This window comes from Sciurus vulgaris (genome assembly GCF_902686455.1).
Source record: "Sciurus vulgaris genome assembly, chromosome: 9".
NCBI lineage: Eukaryota > Metazoa > Chordata > Mammalia > Rodentia > Sciuridae > Sciurus > Sciurus vulgaris.
In genome coordinates, this window is record NC_136469.1 from 31,494,879 (window position 1) to 31,507,434 (window position 12,556).

General features: G+C 42.4%; 1 protein-coding gene across 5 annotated transcripts in view; it reads left to right on the forward strand.

Moving 5' to 3' along the window:
* TMEM131L (transmembrane 131 like) overlaps positions 1-12,556 on the forward strand; it is a 167,090-nt gene that overhangs the window by 141,395 nt on the left and 13,139 nt on the right. For all 5 annotated transcript variants that reach the window (XM_079153409.1, XM_079153411.1, XM_079153410.1 and 2 more), the window contains 3 exons: positions 2,996-3,120; positions 6,103-6,269; positions 9,562-9,747. In XM_079153409.1, coding sequence (XP_079009535.1) covers positions 2,996-3,120; positions 6,103-6,269; positions 9,562-9,747 — 478 coding nt within the window. The remainder of the gene's footprint in view (positions 1-2,995; positions 3,121-6,102; positions 6,270-9,561; positions 9,748-12,556) is intronic.

Below are 12,556 nucleotides of genomic sequence, written 5' to 3' on the forward strand. Positions count from 1 at the left end.
ATGAACATTTTCTTTCACTTCATGTTTTGTTAAATTCTGATAAAAAAAATTTAAATACCCAAAATCCTACCACTGCAAAGAAATTCTATAAATTAAGATGTGAATGTCCAACCAGAGGCTGACACTATTACAGTATCCTGCTTCCTGTCATTGCCCAGTATTTGCAAATGTAAACATGCATTATAGACACGTTCGCATTTTCTAAAACCAAAATGGAAAGATGAGCCACAGGCTAGTCTATAATTTGCCTTTTCTAGGAAATATTCTGGGTGAACTCATTTTTTTTCATTTCTGTTCCTTTTGTGAAATGCTGTTTTGTGTGTTTTCCACTTTTCTGTTGAATGTTAGTGATTATTCCTTTGTTTTCTGTAAGAACGTTCTGTATGTCAAGGTTCATCAAACATTGTGTATCAGAATTTTTTCTTAGTTTGCCCTTCTTTCTTTTATTTATTTTTACTTATATAGTGGCTTCAAGAATGCCTTTGTGCAGTCAATCTGTGGTTTCTGCTTGTGCTTTTATAAGAATTTAGGATCTCTTTTCTTCACGCTGACATCCCTTAAATTGTCACCTCTGTCAGGGAGATCACAGAAGTTAGGTAGTTTGTATGGTTTCGTAATGAGGATGATAGCATAGCAGCCTGCTTACTCTGTGCCTCGTAATTGAATCCTTACAACCAGCCACCCTTAGGGAACTCAGGAGCCTGAGGCAGAGAGGCTCAGTGACTTGCCCAAGATGATGCAGCGAGGAGGCAGGGAGCAAGGTTCAAGCTGGCAGTTTGGCCCTCAAGACGGTGATCTGAATTGGTCTCTGTGTGGCTCCTTCTGTTTCCTGGCCAGCCCTGCCTTCCCCATGTGTGCCTTCGCTTCCAGCAAACAGTCTGAATGCCCCGGCTCTGCCTGTCTTTCTGGGCAAGCCTGCAGCTTCGTTTCTCTGGTTTGCTTTCTTGTCACTATCTGCATTTCAGGCCTGTCCTCCTCAGCCTGGCTCCCCTGGGTCCCTCCTCAGTTCCCAGTGCTTAGGTACACTCACCTCTCCAAGAAAAAGGTCATCTGTCAGCTTTTCATTCCTTGCTGCATCCCTCTGCTTTCTTCTCTATACCCTCATTCTGTCCCATTATGGGACTTATGGGCTTTGCTTCTTGGTCGTTCCACTCATTGCCTCTGAGTCCACTTGTCCAGCATGCTTCTCCTCTCCTTGCTGTGAATCTGGTAATGCTCTGATCTACCTCTCAGTCACCCAGAATTTACTTACCCTCCTGCTTGCCCAGGATAACAGTTCCAACCAGATTGAATTGAGAAAGACAGCCCTGTGTCAGAGTGAATGACCACAGACCCACATACACTTAGGAACTGACCCTTTATTTTGTGCCTGACCCTGGAGGGACAAAGGCTCAAGTACTTGGGTTGACAAGCCTTAGTTGACTTTGAACAATCTGGGTAGGAGAGGGACACCCCCCCCCCCCCCAAATCCATAAAGGAGCAGCATGTGAATAAATGGTGCATGTCTGGTGTTGCATATGGGTCACGTGTCCGTCTTTCAAATGTCTGTTGAACATCAAATTTGAGTAGTTAGCACAAGGCCTGTAGGATATGGTTCTGTGTGTTGGACTTGTCAGGATTTTAAAATACCTTGTATCAGGGGGAAAGAAGTTACTGTGTTCCTACTGGGAGGAAAATTAAAATGAGTATAAAGAAGGAAGTAAAAATTCCATAATCTGAGGACATGGTAGTTAAAATTTCACATTATCTCTAGCCCTTGTTTATGCACATTGCTTGAATGAATGGAAGATTCTGATCTCCCAGGCATAGGACATGTAGGGAACATGGGTAGAAAACCCTTTTCCTTTTCTTCTTCCAAGTCCTGTGTCTTAGTCATGTATATGCTAGAACTATGTGAATTCCTTATCTAATCTCTGCACCAACCTTCTGAAAAAGGAGGTAAAATGAGCCAGTCTTTGCTTTTCATGGAAGGTGAGTGTCTAGGACCAGTAGAAAGAGGACTCGTGGATCTAGGGGATGTGCCTCACCCTACGAGGACCTTGGAGGAGGCAGTTTTCTCCTGAAAGGACCGGACACACTGGAACCGTGCTTTTGTTTTTGTTTTTTTAATTTTATAATTTTTTAAGATGTTGATGGACCTTTATTTTATTCATTGATTTATATGCGGTGGTGAGACTCAAACCCAGGGCCTCACACATGCGCTGTACCACTGAGCCACCACCCAGCCTTCGAGCCGTGTTTTTAATCCCTCGGTGCACAGGCTCCCACTGGCTCTCACCTGCTGTCAGCGCCTCTGCTCTAAGGCCAGCGGGTGGAAGGGAAGACGGAGGAGACTTGGGCTACTTTAAAAACAAAAGCCAGGGCATTTGAAAAAAGAAAAAGCACATTTTTTAAAGTATAGACATTTATCTATCACTACTTCTGTATGCTGTATATGCATCGCATGCTGGGTTAGGTTTTTAGAATCGCATTTCAGAAACATAAAGCATATTCTTTATTTACCCAAGAAACTTAAATGAGTTTGGGACCTTCTATTGGGATCTGGCTGTTCTCCTAACATTCATCTATAAACAAAAACAGAAGTACACAACTTACTCCTCAGCTGAGTTTTAATCTGATTTCTCTCTAGTAGTAATTCATGTGAGTTGCACATACCAAATTAACAGGTGGAAGCTGGAGGATTTATTGCTGCTGAAGCCAACAGCAAGCCACCCGTAAATTGCTAGCAGATGTTTTTCCTTTTTAGCCCCCTCAGGAATTTTATAGGCAACAATTCTTTTTTTCTTCTCTTTCTGTGGAGCTGGAGGGAAATGGAGAGAGGAGGGAAATGAAAACAAACTAGAGATTGAGAAACATATGTCTCAGTTGTCACCAGTGCTGGGTCATTTTGAACGCAGATGGAGTTGGTCTTCAAAAGTTAAAGCAAAAACAGTTTTGGGTTTCTCTTCATGTTTAGTTACTTTAAGCCACTGAACATTTTCTTTTTCCTCTTTAGCAAGAGGATCCTTACAGGAAGAAGAAGCTTCAGGAGAAACGAGAAGGAAATGTACAGAATCTAAATTGGAATAAAAATCGAACATGTAGAAAAAACAAGAAGAGGGGCATTGCCCAGGCCTCCAGGTGTGTAATGTTTACAATTTCTTTATGATTTTGGTTTAATTTCTCACTTTATAATCGTGCATTTTGTTGTTTTATTTAAGGTTGGATAGATGATCAAATTAGTGTAGTACTTCAAGATTGAAGTATATTTGTAAAATTAACACATTTTCTCATCATATTTTTTATTAAAAGTACCTTAAAGGGGCTGCCGCTGCCTCCTCTGCCTCCTCCTCCTTTTTATTTATTTATTTATTTATTTATTTATTTGTTTTTAAATAAATAGTGCTGGGGATTTAACCCAGGTGTGCTCTACCACTGAGCTTCTTTCCCATCCTGACACAGGGTCTCACTAAGTTGCCCAGGCTGGCCTTGAACTTGTGATCCTCCTGCCTCGGCCTTCTGAGTAATTGAAGTTACGGATGTACCACCACCACACCTGACTTCAAAAATTTATTTTTAATCTGTCTTTTACAAAATGCTAAAAGCCACGAAAGTTTTAGAGAGAAGGGCTAAGCATTCCTCTGTGCCAAGGCCTTGTTCTGTCTGTGGAGCGTAGGAGCATTTGTGGGACAGGTGCTGGAGAAAACTCTGGACACAGGCAAACCCACCTGTTCCTAGCCTGGCCATGGGCACAGTGAGATGGAATAGTCACCTCCCAGTAACCCTCACTTCACTCCTACATAAAGTAGGTCCTTCCACTGCAGGAAGTGAAGTGCCCAGCTAGCAAGTGACTGCTGATAGCCTCACAGTTGCCAAGGGCAGAGCTGGGATTGAACCTGGGCAGTTTGGCACTGGGTTTTGGAAACCTTGCTTCTTTAAGATGCTTAATTGCCCTGCACTTAAATTTTCTTGTCTGTAACGTAAAGGAGCTGCATCATGGTTTGTGAGAATTCTATATTGCTGTATTGCTGAGGTTTTAGAAATAACCTCCTAAATCTAACATATAAATTTCCCACTTAAAGATTAACAAACAAACAAACAAAACAGGTCAGTTGTATGTGTATACAGACTAACTCCAAATCTACCTGTTTGAGTTCTGATTTCTTCCCCCTCCTGCTGAATGCTGGGATTGAACCCAGGGTCTTGTGCATGCCAGGCAAGTACTCAGGTTCTGATTTCTTGTATCACTCTTCCAGCACCTCACACACGCACGTTGGAGAACCTGTAGCAGACACACACTCCCTTGCCTCGTCCTCCCTAGGCCCCTGGGTGGGCCTTTTCAGGCTCCCCCTTGCATCGAGGATGTCCCCTTCCAGGACCTCAGTTTTATGTAGGAATTTCAGTCCCAGCTCCCCGAAACCTGTCTGCAGCTATCCATGAGTAGGCATTGAAGCTCTTTCCTGACCAGCTTCCCTCTCTTCTTTTTCTTTCGAGTTCTAGCATCTGCAGAGTTCTCTTTAGTGAGCTCAGCTAGGCACTTTGATATTTTTGTTAAATTTTTCACCAGAAGTTGAGCATTTGTGTGGGGAAAAGGCTCCACTTGGTTGCACTTTAATGTGACTGTCACAAGGAACTGACAGGAGAGCCTGTGCTGTGGCAGGGATTGTGGCTGCAGAAGCACGTGTGCCTGCGTGTCTGTCTCTAAGCCTGAGGAGGCTGCCCTGGGGAGCGCAGGGTCCTGGCGCAGCACTGTACGAGCTCCCCAGCGAGGCGACGTGCAGTCCTGGATGATGGACAGGGGCAGCTGTAGGGTTGCTTCCAGGCTCCGGTCCACACCCAGCTGCCAGGGAGCCATCACAGAGTGCAAATAGGAAAGAGTAAACATGCCCAGTATTACTTTGTTAATAACACTGAATTCTAGTTATTGGTAGGTCATTTTCCTTATTTAGCCTAGATTATTTAGACTAAAATTATTTGAAGGCTGAAGAACAGTATTCTGTAGAAAGGAAATGAGACAGACCTTGTTGTGTTTTTACCTATGTATTTTTATAAACGTGATCAACCATGAGGTCATTTTAAAGTAGTCTATTTTCTTGGATATGAATTTATAGCAAGATATGAAAATAGAGTGCAGTTTCACTAATGAAATGTTAGGATACATTTTTAAAAGCAGATTTGTGAGATGCTGAAGAAATAATTGGATTGTTAAAAAATTACTTCCAAGGCATCTGTAGCTGCTTATAAGGTTTTGAGAACGTGATGCTTAAGAAGTAGTAGGTGGTGGTTATTGAGTTGCTTTTGCCTGGGTTCTTGTTTCTGCCCATGTCCTCTTTGTGTCTTGATCAGAAGAACCAGCAAAATTGTCCACTGCACCTCACATATTTGATCTTCTTTCCTGCCATCCTTTGAACCCAACACTAGGTACTGAAATTGGACCGTGCAGGAGGTTCATCTGGTTAATCGCAGAGCATTCTCCATATTTCTGTAACGATGCTTATGAAGCCGTATTATAATTCCTCCCTGGAAGGGTTTATGGTCTAGTAAGAGAGGTTTGTTCAGCTTCATAACCCTTGGGGTGGGGGTGGAGACTGTATTTGCCTTCCTCATAAACACATCACCTCTCTGGACAATGCATAGAATGTAGTGCATGCAACAGATGTTTGCTAGGTGAATGAGTGAGGATGTGTCTAACACGGGTACCTTCTGTTAGACACCAGGCAGCAGGTTCATCTGTAGAAAAACAAGCCAACAGTCCTGAGATCCCTGCTACTTATCAGTTAACCTTGAGTGACCTTGCAGTCTTATTCTTCTCACAGTAAAATTTTAAGTAAAATAAATGACCTACCAATGAATTCTAGTCCAAAAATGGCAACTTAGTTTAAAAATTTGGTGCTGGGGCTCAAACCCAGGGCCTGAAGCATGCTAAACACAAACTCTACCCCTGAACTATGCTCCCAGCCCCCAGATCTCTTTCCCTTCCTTGCTCATCATATTCTCACACAGACCTGAAGAGAGGAGGCCTCAGCTTGTTGGAGGTTCGTGTTTTCCTGAGTGTGATGTCTCATGGGAAGGACATGTGTGTACACATGATAAAATGTGGATGCGTTTGGTTTTTTTTCCCAGACCTTCTGAACAGAGTGAACTGAAGCTTGTGTGCAGTGACTTCGAGAGGTCTGAGCTGGGCAGTGACACTGACGTAAGAAGCTGGTGTATACAGGAAAATGCTGGGGAGATTTGTAAAGCAGACACAGAGATTGTAAGCAGTTCACCTACCGCACAGAGAGAGGCAGGTATGTGATACAAGGAGCTGCAAATGGGGGTTTTGTTGGAAGTTTTATTTCCTGAGGGGTCCAGCAGGAGAGAAGTGCTATTTTGATTGACACTTTACAGACATAATGGCTAAGGCCCACATAGGAGGCCGTAGGGTGGGACTAGAAAGCCAAGATTCTTCTGAACCTGGATGGGCCTCTAGTGTTGCTCCCCTCCCCCACCCCTCAAGCATGGCCATTCTCACCTGTCCTCGTGCATATTGCCACGCGAGCAAGGGTTGCTTGCCGTAGACTGGGACACCCTTGGTGGAAGAAGAGAGTAGCCAAATGAGAGTACCCCTCCCACTCGTGAGCCAGATAGTTTCCACAGAGCCACGACACTGCCCCACCCAAAGGCTGCTAGGTGGACCCTCAAGTGAGAGATACAGGGGCACCCAGTGCCAGGGCCAGGCTAGGATGGAGGACATGGGCCTGGAGCACTGAACCTGGCGTGGGGGTGGGGTATCGGCAGTGGGGGTTGGTAACCCTCTCAGCCCACACCCACCCGGAGGTGAGCCCCACAGTGCGCCCGCAGCCGCCAACGTCAACTGGACTTTTATTTTTTATTTTTTCATTCCTTTAACAGGTATATTGCTTTCTGGTTTTACTGGAGATTCTTCCTACCATGTTTATCAAATACTTTTAAAATTCTTAGTGGACATCTTAATAAAAGAGGGTTAATTAACTGCAAATTAACTGAAATTAATTTCAAATTTGCAGAAATTAACTGCAAATCTCTAGTCCAATAGAATAACCTCAGTTCTTGATTGAAATTGTTTGTTATTTCTAGACTAGAACCATTTTTTTTAGTTTTGCAGTGCTGAGGATAGAACCCAGGACCTTGCACATGTGAGCCAAGCAGTCTTATCACTGAGTTGAGCTCCAGCCTCTAGAACCATTTTTATTTTTTTTTTGGTGGGGAGAATGGCAGGCAAATGCCCTCGTTATTTAAAAATAAGTAAATAAATAAAGTTTTACTTTATTTTAATTTTGGTGCCAGGGATTGAGCCCAGGGCTGCTTAACCACTGAGTCACATCCCCAGCCCTTTTTATTTTTTATTTAGGAACAGGGTCTTGCTGAGTTGCTTAGGGCCTTGCTAAATTACTGAGGCTGGCTTTGAGCTTGCTATCTTCCTGCCTCAGCCTCCTGAGCCTTACTTTTAAATACACAGGTCCTTATCTTCCATGTTATTGTCAGTATAAACCCCACTTAATTACAGAGAATTGAAATAAAGTTTAAAACCTATAATTTAGAAAAAATTAAACATTTACAAAAACCATTTTTTGTACATCTCTTGGTTTCTAAAATATTCTTAGTTCTTCTATTCTTCTGCTATTTGTAGGAAAATTAACATGGCTGGGTGTGGTGTGTATGCTTGTAATCTCAGTGACTTAGGAGGCTGAGGCAGGAGGATTGCAGGTTTGAGGCCAGCCTCAGCAAGACTCTACGCAACATGACGAGACCCTATCTCAAAACAAAAAATAAAAACAACTAGGTATGTGTGACTCAGTGATTAAGCACCCCTGGGTTCAAGTCACAGTACCAAAAAAAAGAAAAAGTTGACATGACTGAACATTACCTGTTCTTTTACCAAAACCATGGTAGTGATGCATGTATACCCAAAGGACTTAAAATCAGCATACTACCGTGATATAGCCACATCAGTGTTCATAGCAGCTCAATTCACAATAGCTAGATTGTGGAACCAACCGAGATGCCCTTCAATTGAAATGGATAAAGAAACTGTGATGTATATACACAATGGAATATTACTCAGCCATAAATAAGAATAAAATTATGGCATTTGCTAGTAAATGAATGAAGTTGGAAAATATCATGTTAAATGAAATAGGCCAAGCCCAAAAAACCAAAAGCTGAATGTTTTCTCTGATAAGTAGACGACAATATATAATGAGGTGGGAGGTAGGGGGGCGGAGAGAAGAATGAAGGAACTTTGGATGGTGTAGAGGAAAATGGGGTGGGAGAATGTGGGGGATGGAAATAGAATGAAACAGGAGTACCCTATGTATATGTATGATTACATGAATGGTGTGAATCTACATTGCGCACAACCATAGAAATAAAAAGTTGTACCCCATTTGTGTACAATGAATTAAAACGCAGCCTGTAAAAATAAAAAATCTAATTAAAAAAGATGTTAAATATATGTTCAACTATGTCTATTATATATATTTAGGTATGTACTTTTTTTAGTAAACGGCAAAGTTTTCATTGTGAACTGAGTAAGACAATCATGGAACCTATTTTTGTATGGTTTTCACCATCCTTAGATAGCAACTAAAATCAGACACATAAAGAACAGGACATGACTTCGATTTTCTTTTAAAACAATATTCTAAACAATAGAGACACAAGATGATTGCTTACCTGGTTTTAATAATATGGCACAAAGCACCTAATCTTGATGTAATAGTTATGCAAAATACATAGATGGATGCTCTTTTTTAAAAAAATATAAACAAGACATGAAAATAGTCAAGTTTCCATTAAATAAAAGTTTAAAAAGATAAGTTTTCCTTTCTATCCCATTTGAAGAAGGGAAATTATCATTTTAAACTTTAAATATTCAAGTTTATTAAACAAATTTTTATATAAGTATTATAAAATGTTCAACTTTCATCAGCTTCAAGGTCTATGTCGAATTTTCAAGTCTGCTAAAACCTGCTGAATTGATTCCAGTCTGGATTCTAAGATTGCAAATTTTTCTTTGTGTCCTCTAACGTTTCTTGTGTTTATTCTTGAGACTGGCTAATGAAAACAGTGCCAATTTGATGAAGTACCTTTAAGTAGTCATCATCTGTAAGCATGATGTCATCACAAGCATCTTCTAGTTTTTAGAGTTCTTTTTTACTTCCGTTTCCTCCTTTAGCTCTGTGATTTTACTGTATTCTGTGCAGATTTGTTTATCTTTTGTTGATCTTCAAAAGTAACATTGACATCTTCTGGAGTGGTTTTTTTTTTTTTTTTTTTTTTTCTTAATGCCATCTTAAGACTGTCCCAGAATGATTTTTAGAGAAAGGTTCTACTTGCTGCTGACTCTTGGCCCCAAATGAGTTCAGTTGTCCTTCCTGTAGGCAGAGTAGACTCGGCTCCTCCCCTGCTGTTCTTTGGGTCCTGTGGTTCGGGTCAGTGAACTTCTTTGTTTTTCTTGCTAACTGAGTCCTGGAGCTCACTCCGACCTTGTTCCTGTTAGAAGCAGCATCAGGTTGAAATCGTGTGAGTGAAACATGGTTTCTGTCTCACCTGCTGCAGATGGTTATTACCAGAAGCCTGAGAAGAAGTGTGCCGACAAGTTCTGCTCGGATTCCAGCTCTGACTGCGGAAGCTCCTCGGGCAGCGTGCGTGCCAGCCGGGGCAGCTGGGGCAGCTGGAGCAGCAGCGGCAGCTCTGATGGCGACCGGAAGCCTGCGGTGGACCCACAGCACTTCCTGCCAGCTGGTGAGTCCCAGGAGTGGCTTCCCTCTGCCCTCTGGTGGGTCCAGCACAGGGTCTAGGTCCGCCTTGAGAGGGCAAGAGCACAGACGGGACTTTGAGTCTTTGCTTTGCTCTGACCTTTATTCACTTTAGTTTTCTTTCCTCCCTCTCCCTCCTCCTTTTCCTCTGAACCATGGTTGTGACTGTTACTTAGCGTCTGTCTTTGAAGCAATTGAAAGAGCTATACATTTTTATGTTTTGTTTATTATGGTAAAATATAGGTAATGCCAAATTCACTACTGTAACCGTGTTTTGTTATTTTGTGGTGCTGGGGCTGAATGCTAGACAATGCTCTACCACTGAGCCACCCCCCAGCTATTACACCTTTTTTTGGGGGTGGGGGGGTGGGTACCAGGGGTTGAACCCAGGAACACTTTAGCACTGAACCACGCCCCCAGCCCTTTTATTTATTTTATTTAGAGACGGGGTCTCACTGAGTTGCTAAGTGCCTCACTCAGTTGCTGAGGCTGGCTTTGAACTCGTGATCTTCCTGTCTCCGGAGTTGCTGGGATTACGGGCGTCTGCCACCACACTGGGCAGATGGCATACCATTTTTAACCGTGAAATGCGGTGGCATTAAGTTTGTTCACATGGTCTTGTGGCCATCCCCGCCCTCCATCTCTGGAATTCTCATTCAGCAGCTCCCGGTTCCTCCCTCCTGGAAGCCCCCAGTTACTCTCTTCTACTGTCTGTCCCTGTCAATTTGACTACTTTAGGTGTCCCATGTGAGTGGGGTCCTACAGTGTCACTGTGTCTTTGTGGCTAGATTATTTCATCCTGCATAAGGTCTTCAAGGCTCATTCATATGTAGCATGAGTCAGAATTTCCTTCCTTTCTAAGGCTTAATATTCTATTGTGTGTATGCACAGTGTTTTATTTATTCATTTCTGAAGTGACAGACACTTGGGTTGCTTCTGCCTTTTGGCTATTGTGAATCATGCTGCTGAGAACACTGGACCTTGTTTATTTTTGAGAAATTTAATAATACAGGAGAGATTGAAGAAACGTGTATTTTTATCATTCAGAACTAATAACTCCTAATTTTTTATATTTGCTCTTGGCATTTTTTTTAAAGGGAAAAAAATGCTCGGTCATCTGTCCACACCCCCCATCCCCAAGAAAGTCACTGTCCACTGTCATGATTTGGTGTGTACTCTGTTTTAAATTTTACATTGGTATATTCATCTGCAGAATATAGTTATTCATTTTTAACAATGTAAATGAAATCCTACTTCAAGACAGCATTCGGTGCCTGCTTTTCCCCATCAGCCTTGTGTTTTATTGTTCATGTCTGTATAAAGATGTATTTCGTTCCTTTCACTGTATTTTCAAAATAGTAAACTTAACCTTTGTAAAAGCAAAAGTCAGGGAGATTCAGTAACATGCATCTGTCTGATGCCTCGCATTTGTCATTCACACTCTCACTGTGCCCATGCACCTTTTGAGCTGGTGGGCGTCCCTGCTCCCATCTTGGAGGTGCATATGAGCTTAAAGAGGTTCTTAGCTTGTTTGGCACCTTGCCATTTCCTGGGCTTGTACCCCTGACTTCTCCCAAAGCCCACTGTACCCATGCCATGGATTTCCTTCCTCATCCTGCTGTCTGCCCTCTTCCTCTTCTCTCTCCTTCCCGAGGGATACCTACAAAAGAAGGTCTAGTCTGAAGGGCAGGGCAGTGGTAGCCGGGGATCCTGGGGGATCCACAGCCTGTGTTGCTCGGCCTCGTTTCCGTGTCCCTCCCCCTCCCCTGAACTTTTTTAGACAGTGTTTTCTTAGTGCCTCACCATAAGATTTTAAAACCACTGATATATGCTTTATCTGTTCATACCAGGTACTGTGCTTTATGCATAAAAAGATGAAATTTTCTTCCAAAAACAAACAAGGCTCCTTACTTGGGGGCAGAATCACCCCATGGGAACACATGGACTAGGTGAAGGGCAGGCACTGGGCATCCCGCTCACGATGGGGATGGTTTTCTTGTGCAGAGGAGGCCTGGTCTGCACAGCTTACAGCCTGCACAGTGTCCATCTGCCACTGAGGCTTGAGGGTTTGCTGGTGATGCTGACATGAGACTTCTAAAATCAGTACTTAGCATTAGGAAAAAGGTTGGAGTAAAGCTTTTGTTTGTAGGGGAGAAAGGTCAATGTTAGAAAAATAATAATTATTAATGATTTATAGTGGCAGAGTATACTGTCTTCTACCAGTTAAGTCTCAAGTTTTCAATTCTGTGACTATTTCAGAGACCCAAGTGCATTAAAATAGTTTGGGAATCATAATTTTCAGCTTGTATTTCCTTTATTATCAGAACAAACGTACAGATGATCCTATAAATAGGACACTGAGACAGTATGTTATCTTTTACATAAATAAGCTATCCTGTGAATAGGGACATCTAACACAGTATACCAGGAGTGACTTTCATGACCTGTTCAACAATTATTTTTGATGGAAAGGAGCAGGACTCTTCAAGGGAGGAGTCTTGCTACAGTTTGGGCCCCATGCTGCTGGCTTCCCAGGGTCTGGGTCTGGCGGTGTGACGCTGTCGCTCAGGTCGCAAGGTATTCGCGTCCCAGTGTTCTCCTCATTGCACGGCGGTTTTTCACTGTCAGTAATTTGAAATTCAGTGCTTTCCTCAAGGTAAAAATGACAACTAGTTCTAGAAAATACTTTCTTGAATGCATTTCCTATGCTCCATTTCAGTTGTATGTGAATATTTTGTCAGTTAAACATTTAATAGAACTTTTGCAGCAAAGTTTGTGCCACTTTTACAATGAAC